General features: G+C 43.5%; 1 protein-coding gene across 1 annotated transcript in view; it reads left to right on the top strand.

Moving 5' to 3' along the window:
• Nucleotides 1-18293, top strand: part of nfasca (neurofascin homolog (chicken) a) — a 100139-nt gene that overhangs the window by 69778 nt on the left and 12068 nt on the right. Inside the window, exons 18-31 of the mRNA XM_030051833.1 lie at nucleotides 142-186; nucleotides 992-1093; nucleotides 1210-1407; nucleotides 2554-2624; nucleotides 2737-2959; nucleotides 3173-3288; nucleotides 4161-4371; nucleotides 4811-4933; nucleotides 5496-5669; nucleotides 7037-7063; nucleotides 10900-11202; nucleotides 11901-12023; nucleotides 15525-15671; nucleotides 16792-16923. Coding sequence (XP_029907693.1) covers nucleotides 142-186; nucleotides 992-1093; nucleotides 1210-1407; nucleotides 2554-2624; nucleotides 2737-2959; nucleotides 3173-3288; nucleotides 4161-4371; nucleotides 4811-4933; nucleotides 5496-5669; nucleotides 7037-7063; nucleotides 10900-11202; nucleotides 11901-12023; nucleotides 15525-15671; nucleotides 16792-16923 — 1995 coding nt within the window. The remainder of the gene's footprint in view (nucleotides 1-141; nucleotides 187-991; nucleotides 1094-1209; nucleotides 1408-2553; nucleotides 2625-2736; nucleotides 2960-3172; nucleotides 3289-4160; nucleotides 4372-4810; nucleotides 4934-5495; nucleotides 5670-7036; nucleotides 7064-10899; nucleotides 11203-11900; nucleotides 12024-15524; nucleotides 15672-16791; nucleotides 16924-18293) is intronic.

Below are 18293 nucleotides of genomic sequence, written 5' to 3'. Positions count from 1 at the left end.
TGCGATTTGGAACGCAGGGTCCGTGTGTGTGTGTGTGTTAATGACTCTGCTCCCTGACTTAATGCTGATTGGCTTGTAGACTAACCTGTGAACTTTGACCTTTACCCTCCCCACTTCCTCGTTCTTGGCCCCGCCTCCCAGAGGAAGCCTCCCTCCATCCCTCAGTCAATAGTGCCTTGCCTGCAGGTAACACCGCTCAGGCTCGTCTCACTACTGCTGCTCGTTTGTTTGTTTGTTTGTTTGTTTGTTTGTTGTTTCTTTTTGTCTCTTTGTCTTTATTTGATTTGTTTGCCTGATTGCTTGTTTTTCTGCTGTTCTGTCTGTTTCTTTGTTTGTTTTCTTGTAAATTTGTGTGTCTCTGTTTCTGTTTGTTTTTCTTTTAGTTTTCTCTGTCTTTGTGTATCTGTTTGTTTGTTTATTTGCTGGTCTGTTTTCTTTTTTGTTAGACTATTTCTTTTTTGCTTATCTTCTCCTGGTTTCTGTCTCACTTTCTTACTTTCTTTCTTACTTGCTTTTATGTTTTTGACTTTCCAATTTTACGAGAATTTCCACTTGTGCATCTTGGTTTCATTTTTATTGCTTCCATAATTTTATGGTGATTTTATTTTTCTTATAAATGTGATAAAGAATATTTGTTGCACAGTGCCTGTATATGTGTGTGTGTGTGTGTGTGTGCCTGAAAGAAAAGAGTGTAATTTGCAATCTGAGTGGACCTGGAATATTTGTTTTGGAAAAAATATCCATCATACCGCATCACTTTGCCTTTTCTTGAATCATAAAAATGTAATTTTTGAGTTATAAAGTTAATCTCTGCACCTCCATGAGGAAACTGAGATTTCAAGACTGAATATGAAACCAAAAGATGGGTTAAGATGGATTTTTTTTCCTCGTGTGTGTGTGTGTGTGTGCATGTGTGTGTGCATGTGTGTGTGTGTGTGTGTGTGTGTGTGTGTGTGTGTGTGTCTGTCTCACTCTCTGTCTCTCTCTCCAGATCTTCCTGATCCTCCGATGGATCTGGAGCTGTCGGACCCGGCAGCTCGCAGCGTCCGCCTCACCTGGATCCCCGGAAACGACCACAACAGCCCCATCAGAGGTCTCTCTCCTACACACACACACACACACACACACACACATACACACCTGCATAAACAGTCGTGCACCCCTAGAGCCCCGGTATGAGCTTGTGGTGACGTGCCCCCCTCTCTGCAGAGTTCCTGGTCCAGTTTGAGGAGGACCGCTGGGACCCGGGCCGCTGGCAGAACCTGACCAGTTTCCCCGGGCACCTGAACTCCGTCATCCTGCAGCTCGCCCCCTTCGTCAACTACCAGTTCAGGGTCATCGCCATCAACACAGAGGGGCAGAGCGAGCCGAGCCGTCCGTCGCCCCGATACAAGACCAGCGGAGCCGGTGAGCAGCAGGACACGCCCTCGTGTGGAGGGATACGGCCTGAAAAAACAAAACAAACAAAATGAACTTCTTAAAGGACAGTTTTGTTACTTTGCACTGAAGCCACCAGTTTCCTCGTCCGTGGCAGTGTTTAGTTTTCACCACCAGGAGGCTCCACTGTCTCATTTGAAAAAAACAAAAACAAAAATTCAGTAAGTCAATGAGTGACATGCCAGTTTCTAGGCCTTCACCCATAGCAGGGGTCTGGCAGTTAGCTGTCTTTACAAGTTTAGTTTAAAAAAAAAATGCCTGAATATGTTGTTGATCTCAATAAAAAATCATATTTTGACACTCAGGTGACAACGGGATCTCCACTCTGATCTGAGAGAGTAGATCCAGCTTCACTGGATTTATATTCAGGGTCCTCTGGATCACCAGTTATCAAACAGTTACATTATGAAAATTCAGCGTCTATGTTTCAGGTAGAACTTTGTTCCTGAGCGTCATTTAGTGAACATGATACACATGAACGGGGAGGTGAAAAACATCAGATCTGTGTTGTACAGTGGAGCTTCCTGTGTTAGAATATATACTGATACTGAGCTCAACAATTTTCCTAAATTAATGTGTTACTAAACTTCCATGTCCCTTAAATTTGAATTTTCATGTTGAAAAAAATCCTTTAGAAATTCCCACAATAACAGGAGAATAATGTCAGTGCAACTGATGCTGGATCAGCCAGATTGTTGATACAAATAACAAATTAGTAAGTAAGTAAGTAAAATTTATTTATTTCCCAGAGAGAACTCACAAAGTGCTTTACAAGTTAAAAAATTAGTGGCCCTAGCACTGAGCCCTGGGGAACACCGCTGCTGCTTTTGCTATGACTATTACAAATACAACAAGTGATAATAGTAATAGTACTGATGATAATTATAGTAATAAACATAGCTCTGGATATTAATGTGCAATCTGGTCAAATTGTCTCACCTGAAGCTCATTATTCCATTATCAGTGATCGATTTTACAGTAGAAATTTATTTTAGTCTGAAGTGTTTGTGCCCTTAAGCTGATGATTAAAAATTTAAAGTTTCAGTTTTCTCAGAAGGTTTTTGGAAATGTTATGTTTTGCTGGTCACCTGAGTGAGTTCCCTCTGTGTGTTTCAGCTCCAGACGCCATTCCCACCGGTCTGCGGGGCTGGGGCAGCAGCAAGGACAACATGGAGATCACCTGGGAGGTAAATTACCTTTCCTCTGACCGCTGCTGATTTTAGTGAGCAAAAAAAAAAAAACAGCAGTACATTTTCAGACATTACAGCATTATTTTTTTTTATAATTTTCTCTCTTCAGCCTCTGCTGGATTTGGAGCGAAACGGCCCTAACCTGCAGTACAACGTGTGGTGGAGGCGGAAGGATTCAGGGGAGGAGTGGAGTAACGTGACCACAGCCTCATCCAAGCACATCGTCCACAACACAGAAACCTACGTGCCTTACGACATCAAGATCCAGGCCAGGAACGACTTCGGAGCCGGCCCCGAGTCCAACGTGGAGACCGGGTACTCCGGAGAGGACAGTGAGTCCACACACACGCTCAAACACACACACACACACACACACACACACACACACACAGGTACACAGTTTTGGATTGGAAATTTCAATATTTTTTGGCGTCTTCTTTCTTTAAGTATGCAGTCTTTTTCTGAAAGCTTCTAAAACACTGAAAGGCAAAATAATAGGAGTAGTGAGAAGTTTCAGGAGTTCCTCTCTGTGTTCCTGCGCTCAGAACCGACCGACGCTCCCACCGACCTGACGCTGCTGCAGGTCAACAGCACCGCGGCTACGGTGCGCTGGAAGCCCGTGGAGGCCGGCAGCGTGCACGGAGAGTTCAAGGAGTACAGGGTGAGCCGTGCACGCACATACACACACATGTGGAAAAGATAGAGGGATACTTTTAACACCTTGGAATGCAGGGGCTTTTATTCTGAAAGGCTTTATCTCACCCTCTCAACAAAATTCACTTTATTTCTTTTTATTTTTTTTAATTTTGTTCTTTAAATTGCACTTTAATTTGATGTTCTAATAATGTTTACTGGCTTTTTTTGTATTTTTTTTTTTTTTTAAATGTTTTCTGGCGGTTTTCTTGCAACTTGTTACTAATTTCTTGCTGCTAATTTTGGGATTATTTGCTCATTACCTTTTTTCTCATGTTTCTGAAAATAAGTGAATTTTGCTCAGGTTACAAAGGGTTAAATTCTTTGTAAAGTTTTCACCAGCATTTACAGACATCGGTCCACCATTACTGATATGACATTTAATATAATTTCTGTAAATATAAATATAGTTTTCTGGTACTTTTCTTGTAATTTTGCTTTTTTTTTTTTTTTTTTACAAAAAAAAAAAAAATTGTTGCAGAATTTCTTTGTTAATTTGATCATCACATTTTTCCATGTTTTGGAAAGAAATCAAGTGAATTTGCTGTTTTCAAAAGTCTAAATGCCAATTTTCTCTCTTCTCTTCACTCTTATTTTTCTTCCTCATTCCCCCCTTTCTTCTCTTTTCTGAAATGTTCCCTCACCTCTCGTTCTTCTTCGACCTTGCCATTCTTTCAAACTCTTCCCTCATTTCTTCCCTCATTTCTTTCCCTCTCTTCATCTCTTCCTTCCTTCCTAACCTCCAACTTTCTTCTGGCTTTGATTGGTTTCCTTCCTTCCTCCCTTACTTCCTTTTCCCCTTTTCATTTTCTTCTTTCCTTCCCTCCCTCCCTCCTCCAGTTATACTACTGGCGTGTGTCCAGTTTACTTCAGGATCTGGTTGTCAATCAGGAGAAGAAGGTGAAAGGTTTCTACAGCCACGCGGCCGAGCCGTCCGGCGTGCTGGGCGAGCTCCACCCCTTCTCAAACTACAGGATGTTCATGGTGGTCGCCAACAGCCGCTACGAGGGGCCGGCCAGCGAGACGGTCAACTTCACCACCGAGGAGGGAGGTGAGGAGGAAACACCGCGGCGGCGGGAGGGGCTCCATGAAAACTGCAGGAGCTCCGGAGAAAATCCTGAAGAGTCATGAAAAACCGAGAAAGCCACTCAGCCAAAGTTTGAATCAGGATTTTCTCCCAGAAAGAGCTGCTGTTTTGTTTAACTTAAATACAAAGCCTCTGTATACATAAATGCATTTTTTTGTTTGTTTTTTGCCACACGGTATATTCCCTTTGGTCCTTAAAATACATTTCTGCAGTGTAAAGCAAAATGAAAAAGCTAAATTGAGCATCTGTGGTGCTCGGCCCTTTGTGTCTTTAATATTTCACTTTGATCAGCAGAACGTTTTATTGGTATATCTGGGAAAGGTTAATATCCCAGCGTACCTTCTGTCCTGTCTCCTGACATCTGTGTGTGTGTGTGTGTGTGTGTGTGTGTGTGTGTCTGCAGTGCCGGACACTCCCAGGTTCTTCAAGATTAACCGGAGGAGTTCGGACACTCTGCACCTCCAGTGGGACAAACCTCTGGAGCCCAACGGGATTCTGACCGGCTACCAGCTCAAGTACCTCACAGGTGGGCCGCTCGGATTGGCTGACTGTCTCCGCTTGGACACACACACACACACACACACACACACACACACACACACACGCACACACACATCCATCCATTATCCTCCTCTTATCCTGGACTGGATCAAGCTCTTTCCGTCCCAACAAGCAGGATATTTCCACTTTTTGTCAGACGGCTGGTTGGTCTTCAGGGTCCAGACAGTGTCGTTGCCCTACAGGGGAACTAAAGCCCACCCAGCCCTGCTTGAATGGATTAAAACTCCATTTTGTTACAGTTTGTGACTTTTAGAGCCTCTCACATCTTGGCGGATGATGAAGACAGAGCTCAAGAATAATACTAAATGCGAAACTCTCAAATTTTAACTGTTTACCGTCCCTTTTAAGGAGACTTTTACACCAGTAGTTTCACTTCAGCTGAAGTAAAATATCAGCAAAATCACAGGTCTTCTATATGAGTTGGACATTTTTGTATTCTTTCCACCCCTGCTAACTTGTCTTTTCCTGTGTGTGTGTGTGTGTGTGTGTGTGTGTGTGTGTGTGTGTGTGTGTGTGTGTGTGTGCAGTGAATGGCTCCAGACTCGGTCGTGCTCAGATCGAGACTTTCCTGCCGAACATGACTGAGTTCACGCTGCACATACCGGACAGATCGACCCGCTACCGCTTCATCCTGTCCGCTCTCACCAAGGTGGGATCGGGAGCCCCGTACCGCGAGGAGTCACCACACTTCTCCAACGAGGGTGAGCACTCCACACACACACACACACACACACACACAGAAACACACACTGCGAGCACACTAAAATCTATAACAAGCGGAGGCAGATTGCTCTGTGATGTCAGTCAAGCTGTTGGATCTGAGCCTGAAAACTCAGGAGGGAATAAAAACAAAAACATCTCTCCTTTCACTGCAAAGTGACTGTAAAAGACAGTTGATAGGTTTTAAAAGGACCAACACAGATACTGATATTTTTGCTTCCGAGCTGCCAATAGCCAGTTTTTGGCTTTTAAATTTGACCATTTTTTTTTTTCAAAGCTGCTTTGGTCAAGTTTCTTTAGACACAATTTTATCATATATGGTGAAAAGCCCATTATCTAACACGGCAGCATTTAGATAAACTGTTCAGAACACACTGGAGGTGAATGTCATCCCAGATGTTTTTGGGTTGAATCGTCCTAACATCCATCAGGTGGAGCAGGACAGAAAGCAAGTTTTGAATCAAGACAAACTTTTGTTTTGACGTACAGTTTCTGTATCTAAATGTGAGTGAGACAGGTGGACTGGTGCCTCAGTCTGTCGGAGTTACATCCCACAGCATACCTCAGCTTCATTTTCACTGGAAATGCATTAATATGTTTCTTTTTTTTTTGTTTGTTTTCAGGCAAATATCCAATAACTTCCCAGCCAATCTGACAATCTGTTTTAGTCTCTAGTGACATTCCTGCAATTGGCCAAATAGTAAAAATAACATGCGACCGGTATCAGTGTTGCTTTTTCCAGCTGAGATCAGCTGACACCAGTGCCATCTGCTGGTTTTCACTGTGTGATTATATGACTTCCAGTTCTTTCTCTGTCTGAGAACTGAGCTGCTTCCAGTGCCGTGTACAATGTGAGAGCCCAATGTGAGAGAGATTAGACCCCCACACACACATACATATACACACTAACACACACACACACACACACACACACTAACACTGACTGTGACTGAGGGAAACCAGACGAGTGGCAGCTGGGCTCAGGAAACACAGGCTCTTTATCAGACTGTAAGACAGAGAGAGGGAAATGCATGTCATCACCACCCTAACCCTAACGCACACACACACACACACACACACACACACACACACACACACACACACACACCTCCTGATGTTATGCACATAGGCCACTGTATATTGAGCCACTTTACATAATGTGACACATACATATACATCACATGGCTAAACACACATTCACAGAGCAGTCAGTGGACCAGAATCACAGTCCTCCCTGTTGGCCAAGTCTCTCTCTCTCTCTCTCTCTCTCTCTCTCACTCTCTCTCTCTCCCAATCTGTCTCTCTCTCACATCTCTCTCTCTCCTGTCTGTCTCTCTCTCATCGGCAGAAGATGTTACTGATGCTACCGATCTAGGTAAAGAAGAATGAGAAGCTCAGCTCATCTGTCTGTCCGTCTGTCCGTCTGTCTGTCTGAACATCCACCAGCAGTGCAGTCCAGTCCACTTTTGCTGACAAAACGCAGCTGCGGCGCCCTCTAGAGTCCTGAGCAATCCTCTGAGCTGTCTCACATTTTTGCAATGTAAAGTAAAAGAGGATTCGTCGGTATTAAATTTGCTGCATCACTGTGTAATTTTGAGATATTAGTGTAATTGCTGTAGCCAAAGCAAATGGAGCTCGACTGAACTTTATTTTAAATTCTAGGGGAGATCCCAAATATGTCCAACTGAACTCCAAATGTGTGTAAAATGATGCGTAAGACATCAAAATGCGTTCTATTTGATGCAAAGCTGCAGCCGTACAACCATGACATCTTGGCTTCACTCAGTATCAGTGTGTTCTGGCACATGCACAATATGAATGTGACACTGTGCTGCAATATGGAATAGGAAACAACATAAAAGCGTTGTAATGAAAACAGAGTTGAGAGCCACACGTTTCCACCGTGATCACACGTGACACGGACAGACTGATAAAATTTAAAATGCTTCATGCAGCAACTTTAATAACCAGAAAACCTGATCGCTCAGGATTTAGTCGACCTCCGCAGGACGTTTTATATTTGGGTTTGTGACAGGTAATATTCTCTGGACTGAACTGCTGTGTCCGCTGCTTCCCCCTCTCATCCCTTCATCTTCTAAATGTAAAGCTGCTATCTGCCACTGTGTGCTTTCAGGGATTGATACCAAAAATTCACAGCACACACACACACACACTCACATACACACTCACTCAATGTGTTCTTGGTGAACATCAATGTGGAGTATTTGGCTTTGACACATTTTAACATACGAAACACATCATGTACTTTACACACACTGTTTGTTGTTCCATAGAGTGTCTCTTCATGGTGTAATTCAGTGTTCATACATAATCTGACCCTCTCATCCCTTGCACCAATCCCTGATGGCGCGCCTGTCCGACGCCGCCTCACGACACCGCCTCACGACATCACTTCCTCTTGCCTGCCTGCCTGCCTGACATGAGCCTCAAGTTGTAGCCTTGTGCAGCGGCTGGCATGTTTTCAGTGAGCTGATACTCCGTCGCCCCCGAACGCAGCATCACGGCGACGGGTTTGCTTTTGGTTTTTCGGGGACAAGGCTGCGCTTGCTTGCATCTGAATCTGAATATTTGGAATCGACTGTATGGCTTCGTGGTTTTATTTGGCAGGGCAAATAAAACACAAGGTTCTCCATCACCTGTCGCTTCAGATTTCTCACTCGCCTTGCATTATCCCTCGTCTCAGCTTCTCAAAGCGCCTGCCTCTCTGCCTGGTCATGCATCGCTTCTGTTCGCCGGTCAGGGGTGCAGACGGGGAGTGCAGGTAAGGCGGGATTTCAGTCGCATCCTCCCCAGAAAGGCACACGCTCACGGTCTTTTGACTGACGTGGCTATTGGCTGACATTTCGATTGACATGAACTGGCTGCCTTATGAGCTGTGGAGGCTGTTGAACCTGCCGATGTGTTCAAGTCTGCCTCATCTTTCCTTCACTTGCTTCCTCCGCTGTGAGCCACCTGGCATGTTCAGCATGTGGGCAGGGGTTTGGGGTTTGGTATGGGCGGGGAGTGGGTGTATGTGACGGGGCTGGGACCTCCCACCAGCTGGAGAAGACCAAGGTAATCAAGGTAAAGCTGGTTGCAACTGTGAAGAAATGAGGGGACAAGATTTACAGTAAAATTGAACTTAGTAGAGTGTTGGATTGAGTCTCTCCATTCACCCCCATTTAATCAGTGTCATAATCCTCTTTGTTGGCGTTGGTTAATGAGCTGAAAGTGTTATTTTGGGAGCTGTTCTGCTATGAAAGAGAATGGAGAGATACAAATCCAGTGTTGTGGATTAGCAGCCCATGGGAGCATGGAGCAGCTAATGATGTATTTCATCACCGTGTGAACTCATATCACACCAGGGGAACTATACAACACAAGACCGCCAAAGGTCACGTTTTGGTAATCCAAGGAGAGGTGCTGCCTTAAATACTACTAATTTATTTATTGAGCACCTTTCAAAACCAAAGCTCCAAAGCTCCAAAGTGCTTTGGAAAGTGAAGTAACACGGAAAACAAGATTTATGCAAAGCCTAAAGAAAGCCTGGATGTAACCAACAGAACGATCCATAATTCTGGTTTAAATCTAGCAAATTAAAGACTTCAAGCCCCTCCAGTGATTTCATGATCAGTCCTTGGCAAAAAAAATCTTCCTTAAACAGTTAAGTGATATATTAGTCCAGTCATTTTATGAAAAAACCTAGGACAAATTGCAAGAGAAGCAGGAATAAATGCCAGAACAGATATTTAAACAGTGAATTAAAAGGTTACTATATATATATAGTTCACTGTTTAAATGTCTCTTCTGGCATTTATTCCTTATATTCCTTATTAGCGCATATCAAATCAGATAATGTGTGATATGATATGCATGTGTAAACAGAATAATTCAAAGAACTTGTAATTGACTTTTTTTCTTGTCTTTGTGTGTGTAATCAACTTGTGAATTTTTATAGTGATATCTGAAAGTAAAATTTTGAACCCTTTCCCCTGTGTGTTAAAAACAGTGTTTTTTTGGTATTATATGGTCATAAATAGGTGATTTGAGGTGTGTGTGGGATTCCCTGGGACTTTTTTCCCCTCACTCAGGACAAACTGAGGATCCAAAATCAGTTGAGTTTGCTTCTCTTGCAATTTGTCCTAGGTTGACCCCAATTTTGGCCTAAAATTACTGGACTATATGGTTATCTCTGCCAATGCCACATCTCACCTGGGTAACATTTGTAGCCAAACATGCCATGCAAGTAAATTACTGTGCACAACTTGGCAACCAATCTGCCCAGTTTTTCCAGGCATTGGAGTGGTAAACAACAGAAATGGAGCTGTCAGTAGATTTAGAAATCACATGACTGGTTTCCATTTGAAGTCACAAAACACATAGGCCTACGCAACATTTCAACCAACCATATTCTAAACAAATGTGCATTTTATCAATTAGCTTGGAAGATTTAAACACAAAGTTCTGTAAGGCTGATTATATTTCTGGTAGTACTTTACAAAACGCTCTATCCCCTCTTGTTGTCAGTCATGTGCTTTGTGTTTTCTTCTTTCCCCTGTTTCTGATTTCCCATCAGGGATCAGTAAAGTATATCCCTGATTCTGATTTATGTCTTTAAGTCCAATCAGGGCAATCAGTGAATGACTTGGCTTATTTCGGTGTTTAAAAAGAGGAGCATACAACTAACACAACCAATCCCGGCCCTGATTAACCTGCTGCTCATGTGAGACTCACTGTGATTGGTGGAGATGATCACACATCATTTTCTGAGGAAGAGTAGAGCAAAGAAGGGTACTGAAAACAACCAAGGTCATGAAATCATGGAGGGTGCCTTTAAGTTTTCTCAGTGTGAATCCTTTCAGTATCCTGTGTGGCAGATTGTAGTACCAGCCTTTGGCTCTTGGTGGCACTGACGTCACACTGATGACATTGTGCTCGTTGGTGGTTTTCAGCGCCGCCCCAAAAAGACAGGATGTAGTGGAGTTTTCCAGTCACCTTTCCTCAGATGAGCAGCATGATCGCTTGTGATGAATTCAGTCAGCTGTATAATTTGCTCATTGATTATTTTTTACTTGTGGGGGAATTCCTTGTGTCCTTTCAGACTTCATTGACTTCTCATGTCAGCGTCTGCCTGTCTATCTGTCTGTCAATCTGTCTTCCTGTCTGTCTGCTTGTGTTTAACCCTTTGCTCTCTCCACCTCCTCTCTGTAGTCAACTTTACGGACGCCTCCGAGGCTCCAACCGTTGCTCCTACTCCTCCTCCTCTTGCTCCTCTTCCTCCTACCACCATCGCTCCTACAACCATTAGTAACTCAACTACTCCTCCTCCTCCTCCTCCTCCTACTACTGCTCCTACCGCTACTCCCACTACCACTGCTACCACTGCAGCTCCGACCACGACTACGACCACTACTGCTGCAACGACTACCACCACAACTACGACAACAAAGGCAACCTCAACCACCGTGCTGCCTGTGCTGGTCCACACCAAGAGTCCTAATGAGGACGTATTGGGTACATGTTGTTGTCCCATTGTGGTTTCTACTGTGTCCACAGAGTTTTTGGCACTTTTATACTCTGAAGACAATCAGTTTGAGTTTGAAATGATCGCCTTCTCCGACCTGACCCAATGGGGAATCAAATTGAGAGGCTGCATGCCGATATACTGCACTCTGTCCGCCATTACACATGGCGGGGAATTAACTCAGGATATTGGGATGCAGCCGGCGATTCCGTCCCCCTGGTCAGGAAGCGAGAATCTGGCCCTGTTTGAGATGCTGATCATTGCACTTGAGCACCGCAGGCACGGCGATGAAAGTGGTAGAAAATAAGTCTCAATTGACAAGTTCTGCTTTGTTGGCCAAGTGCACCATTTTCCTCAGGGGATAGGCTCAATTTGCATCTTAATCTAACCCAAACCAGAGGCAAGCGGTGCAAGTGCAAGTCAACTGTTTCATGAACTGAAAAAAACGTCCTGAAAAAATGCTACCATGTGTGAATTTTCAGTCCATACACTGATTAGTTTTTGGCCACGATTGGCATTGATCGCTTGGCCAATCTTCCAGGACACTCCCTCAGCGTTGCTAGCGTAATAAATGAGATTATTCTTAAATGCGAAGATCAGAATGGACCGCTGTGTGTGTTGTTGTTGTTGTAACCGTGCCCTCTCTGCCCCCTGACCTTTGACCCCTTTACCCCTGACTCCTGTGTAGTGCCCCCCAGGTGGGAGATCTGGAATGTGACGGCGGTGCCTAACACTCACCACGCTGACGTCAGGTGGAGACACAACTTACCGGCCGGCATCAGTCAGTTTGTGATAGAGTACACGCTGGACAGTAAGAAACCAGACCGACACCCACAGGCTTGAGTTTCCCTGAGCACCTCGCGCTCTCAAAACCCCAAAACTGGAACTGAACTCCTGTGCTGTAGAGAGGGAAACACCCGGTCAGACACTCAGTGAGGTACAGGATAAGAGTCAGTGCAGGTAGACGGATATACACTACTCACAAAAAGTTAGGGATATTTGGCTTTTATAAATAAAAAGTTCACGCTACAGTGATATTATATCATGAAAGTAGGGCATTTAAGTAGAAGCATACACTGGTGATTTCCTCATCTCAAACAATTTCTTGAAACAAAAGCCAACAACAGTGGTGGATATACCACAACAAAAAATGTCAGTGTCAATAACTTGTCATGTGCCCTTGAGCATCAATTACAGCTTGACAGCGACGTCTCATGCTGTTCACAAGTCGACTTATTGTCTGCTGAGGCATGGCATCCCACTCTTCTTGAAGGGCGGCCCTCAGGACATTGAGGTTCTGGGGTACAGAGCTCCGAGCCTCTACACGACGACTAAGCTGATCCCATAGGTTTTCTATGGGATGCAGGTCTGGAGAAAGTGCAGGCCACTCCATCTGAGGTACCCCAGTCTCCAGCAGCCGTTCCCTAATGATACGACCTCGATGAGCTGGAGCATCAAACACCTGATGTGAATTTTGCCGTTAAGCTCCTTGTTAGAGAACAGCAACTTGTGCAAAAAGTACTGAAACATTGAACAGTTGGACATGTGCATTCAAAAGTTTACAGAAGGTCACATTAAGTTCACCTGTAAAGGTTATAATGCATTTTAAGTTCATCCTGAAATTTCACCCGAAAGCCGAATATCCCTAACTTTTTGTGAGTAGTGTATGCAATGCAGTTGGTGTAAGAACAAATCAAAATTTATGACCATGTAGGGACGGTAACCGTGAAACCAGCGGACTTTTTAATAGCTGTTTTATCTCCCCTTTTGTCTCGAGCTCAAGAGTTCAGGATGGGCAGTTCTAGATGTAAGAAGGAGGTGAGATTTCATGGTTTCACGTGTGATCGAGAAAAGAACCTCAGCTAACCTTTAGGTGTTCAGGGATGGGAATTACCGGAAGTGACTAGGTGATGAAACAAAACCTCGATTTCAGTCCACTCTGAAATTACACTTTGGGCTGTTGTTTTGTGTTGTTTTCTTCACTGATTGGACATAAATGTAATTTTCTGTTTGGATGGAGCAAGAGTAGAAACATACAGTACAACTGCAAAGGAAGGCAGAAAGAGTAGGGGGGCGTGAAGTTTTTGAATAATGCATTTGCTCCTTCCAAAGTCGCCCAGCCATAGCTATCTGATCGAGAATGAGAAGTAATGAAACTCTCGATAAGAGTTAGTTTATTGCCAAAGATGACCTTCAGAGGTAGCAGCAGCAGCTCCTGGGGAACGTTGATGTGTTTCCATCACTTCCTTTCATCTGGAAATGTGATGTTCGTAAAGGTTGACATCTGATTTCGATTGACTTTTTTTTTTTTTTATCAATTCTAAGGTACAATGTGCTACATTCTCTCTCTCTTTCTCTCTCATCTATCAGTTTCTGTATATGTCTCTCTTCTTTCTCTCTGTTTGAAAATGAATATGTTCATCATCACCACGTCACCGCTGCAGCTTCCCGTGCACCGTCATGATGGTTTTTCTTTGCATTTACATCTGCCTGGCTTCAGCCGGCTCCGCGACCCGGTGGCTCGGCTTGTTTTCCTCCGACTGGCTCTTTGATTGCTTCATACGTTATCGTTTTGTTTTGTTTTGTTTTGTTTTTCTGGCCGTTCCATGCTTATGTCACTGCTTGCCTTTGCTTTCGATTGGCAGACGAGTGCTCCTGCTTGCTGTTTTTTTAGTAAGACACAGCCGGGAGCGCGCGCGCACACACACACACACACACACACACTGCCTGTTTCTCTTGAGCCGGTTGGGCTTGGATCACTCGGCAGAAAGGCTCTCCGTTATCACTTCCCGACGGTCCAGCAGCCTCTGATGACTGATCGAAGGGGCAGAGAAGGAATGATGTATTTTTTATGTACTTTGGCAGTCGCTTTAATTCTTAATGAATGTGTTAATTCTGAATGTGAATATACAGAGAGAGAGAGAAGACAGGAGGCAGGCAGGGAGGAAAGTGGCATGATAAGACTTTAAACCAGCGTTAAAGTTTGCAGTATAATTTAATGGTAAAGCATGATTTCATCTGGTTTAAAAATTCCTTTTTGGTGCAGCCCAGTCATAGTGTGCAAGAGTAAATCAGTGCAATGCATCAACATTACCGATATGCTTTAAAATTTTTAAATTTTCTGGGTCATTTTTTCGTGTAAAAACACAGCATTATACCCTTGGTCAAATTTTATTGCAACCAGATGAACGGTGCACTGTGTGCCTGTAGTTTTCTTGGATTTTCTTCAGCCTGCAGTCAGACCTTGGAGGTTTACCTCATAATCTCATTTCTAAAAATCTCAAAAAACAACAAAAGATCTCAACCTAATTTTTCCTCTCAGGAGTCTGTTAAGGTACCGATTTCTCCGCATTACGCTGAATCATGAATTATGCTATACTCGGTTCACTTAACACCAGCCTTGACATCTCTCGTGGCACTTCAGTGACTAACCGTGTAGAGGGAACTGGCATGACTTCTCTGTTTTACGCATTACCAGTTTTGTTTGGCTGTTTCCGGGACTTTCCGGAGCTTCGGAATGGGCTTTGTTGGATGCCGTCACCCCTGTGAAAGGGTTAGCATTCATACCGCATGGTGCATGACGTCACCACCTCCTCTCGTCGTCACTTCAGGGTCATGCTCATCGTTCGGCCATGTCACGACCGACACGTCTTTCCACTGGAAAGATGCAGCGCTTCACACGGCTGTTCTTGTTTTGGTTTTTCTTTCCTTATTTTTACCATATGGAGATGAGTGCGGGTCTGTGAATAATTGAGACAAACAATGCTTTGCTCCTCACCTCCCAGTGACATCCAACAACACAGAAACGTCCGTGATGGTGAATATAAACTCCAACCAGTGCAGCTCCGGCCAATTCACAGGGGAATTTAGTTTTGTGGAACCTTAATGTCGGCACCACACCACTTCCTCGTGTCCCCCCCTCGTATCCCTTGCTCACTATTTTTAGAAAAGTTTTCTCTGGAGGATAATGCCCATGAGAGAAAGTGTAGCTTCAGAGCCATGGAAGAAGAAAAATGAAGCAGAAAGTATCAGCCGAGAACTGAGCTTCAAAGAGCTGCACCTCATCCTTTAACTCTAATGGTTGGAAGTATGAAAGGGCATCCATCCTGTTAGGAGGTGCAGGAGTCATGATGCTCGGCTGAGTCCTGCATTGTTATCAGTCTCAATTCACCTCAGTAACCCTGCCACCACTCAGACACTCTCCATGCAAAGCATCATGACGCTGTGACCTTTGTTAACAAGCACAGCCGTTACTGTGGCAACTGGGCCACACCCTCTGGAGTGTGATTGGGCCCTCTCTTGTGTCTCCAAGGCAACGGGACGATGAAAATGGTGCGAGTGAATCAACCCCCCGTAACACTGTCGGATCTGATCGAAGGCGCCAAGTACCATCTGAGGGTTTACTCCGATGAGTTCCACGCCATCAGCAGCAAATATACAACTTTTGAAACCACCACAGGTGAGACCACACCTGGCCAGGTGACGCCCAGGTGACAGCCAGGTCTGCCAGCACTATGTAACTCGGTCACAGCTGTTTTTGATTTTTTTTTTTTTTTTTTTTTTTTTTTCACTATCATCATTATTTATCTACTTGTCTGGTCTTTACTTAACAGTGTCTAAAAAGAAAGTGAGAGTTGTTTTATTGTGAAAACTGAACTTTGTAAAGCTGAACACTGATGAGTTTTTCGCACAGCGTCTTATAATCTCATTTCTGCGTGCTTTTAGATGATGATAAGAGAACGTTCCTCACCTTCAACGTCTATAATAAGGCGCTAAATCTCACGCTCTGCGCAGACAAAATGAAGATGACTATAATAAACGTTAAGATCCATATGATACGTTGTTCATCTTTTGCTGGCTGCTGGTTTTCTGGTGCACACAAGTGCTATCGGAAAAAGCAGAGGAGGTTTTCATTATTTTGTTTGGTTATTTTTATTTAAAGATGGCTAATATGCTGACACTTTGCTCTATCACCGGTACATTTCCTTACTTGAATTGTGTGAAAGCCAACCGAACCAAATGAAATCAGGTGTGAACGCGACCTGAGAGCCTTTTTATTCACCGATGCCGTCCCAGGTGTGTTTGGAAATGTCTGCAATGGCACATCGCGACAACTAGGGGGATAAAAATCTGTTGAATTGAAGCTTTTTGGGTTGTGCATGAAGTCCTGAGGCAAGAATCACGAGTTGAGCTCGTTTGCAAGGTTTTATCTGATCTGGTATCTGTATACTGCTAATAATCAGACACATCTGTCCTCCATTTGCCGCATATCCGTGTTCTGTGTCTTACAAATGTCACTGTAAACACACACTGCTCTCATCGGGATATTTAAATTCAGCACAAACATCACATCATCAAGTACCATCACACTTTAGACGTGGAATTGCCGGAAGCCGTCAAATGGTAATAATTTACAGGTGCTGTGTATTGAAAGCTTGAAATACTAGAATAATTTGTTTTTTTTGCATTGCCTCGATCCTGATTCTGACAAAAGACGTCAAACTCTGCATCCTGGACACGAGCTCTCATGAGAAAATGTTTGTGTCTGGCGCTCATCATGTCTCCGCTGTCCTCCTCAGCCTACAGCAAGGACCAGGTGGACATCGCCACGCAGGGCTGGTTCATCGGCCTCATGTGTGCCATCGCCCTCATCGTCCTCATCCTCCTCATCGTCTGCTTCATCAAGAGGAGTCGCGGAGGGAAATATCCAGGTGAGAGAGCCTGATCCTAGTCACCCAGCACAGTGTTGGAGCTGGAGGTTAAAACCTGCACACTGTGAATTTTATGTGTTTTTTATTTTTCTGTCACTGGGCACCGAGCCATGTTTCACATTGATTTTATACCAACCATATCCTTTCATCACACTCAGGAGGGGAAACTCTACAGGGCAGGGGTCCTTGACTTCGGGACATCATTTTTGAGGGGTCGTAAGATGACTAAGACATCGCGGGAAAAAAAAAAAAAACACTAATTTGCAAAATTGTCATGATTGCTTTTTCATTTTTACCTATTTTCTATTTTCTTGTGAAATACTGAGTCGTTTTAAAGCACAAAGATTCTCGACAAGATGAGTTGAAACTTGCAGCTGCTTGCAAAAGAAAGAGGTCTGAGCTCAGATCTGAAACCTGCCGAAGAGACTAGACGGTGTTTCCACAGCGATGATTTTACGTGCTTTTGTTGTAACTGCAGGCTTTTGAGATTTGTGTGTGTGTGTGGCTGGATATATTTTGTAGCATCTTAAAATATGAATGAGGACAGTGATGGTGAGTTACTAGATACAACTGCATTTCTAGTACTAATGAAGCGTCAAAAACATTGAACAAAAAGCAGATTGTTGTGTTCGTTTGATTGAACTGACTTGACGTATTAAACTATCAGTCATATCATAGCAGTCAGTCACATCTTAGCTACTGTGTCATAACGTTTTATATGATTCAGTAAGAAAGAAGATTAAATATGAAATATCAATTAATGTCTTTTATGTTAACGTTTAACGCGTAACCTTTAATGTTGATTTTTGAAGTTCACCGAGGTCTCGACGTAAAAAAGTAGCTTTTAATTTCAGTGTTTGTATATAATGGTTTATATAATTACCTGTTTCTTGGTCACAGATGTCTGTTTCACAACTCAGCCAGTCAGAAATGAGAAATTGTCCTGTTTATGACTTTTTTTTTTTTTGTCATGGACTTTCACTGCACTGTCACAGAATCTGACGCAATTATATCAAATCTGATAATCTCAGAATCTCTACCTAAGTGCAACTTTAATATTTTTGTCCATTACAGGCTGCCATAAGCTGTGAGACTTACATAAACTGATGCTCTCTCTACGGAGCCCGAGAAGTGCAATGGGAAGAAAAAAAAATCTATTTTGAGGCCACGATTTAGTTAATCATTAGCCACAAGATATATCAAGAAAGATAAGAGTGCAATATTCCTCCTTTCTTCCCTTCTTTCCGCCTCAAAATATATATGTATAATTATTTTCTTCTCATTGCACTTTTGGGCTCGTACCTTTCAGTCTGCAGACACAGGAAATAAATCCTACAGGAGGTCAAAAACCTAACACTCACATCAGGATA

The sequence above is a fragment of the Myripristis murdjan genome, chromosome 5 (genome assembly GCF_902150065.1).
Source record: "Myripristis murdjan chromosome 5, fMyrMur1.1, whole genome shotgun sequence".
NCBI lineage: Eukaryota > Metazoa > Chordata > Actinopteri > Holocentriformes > Holocentridae > Myripristis > Myripristis murdjan.
This window is presented reverse-complemented; position numbering and strand designations above follow the sequence as displayed.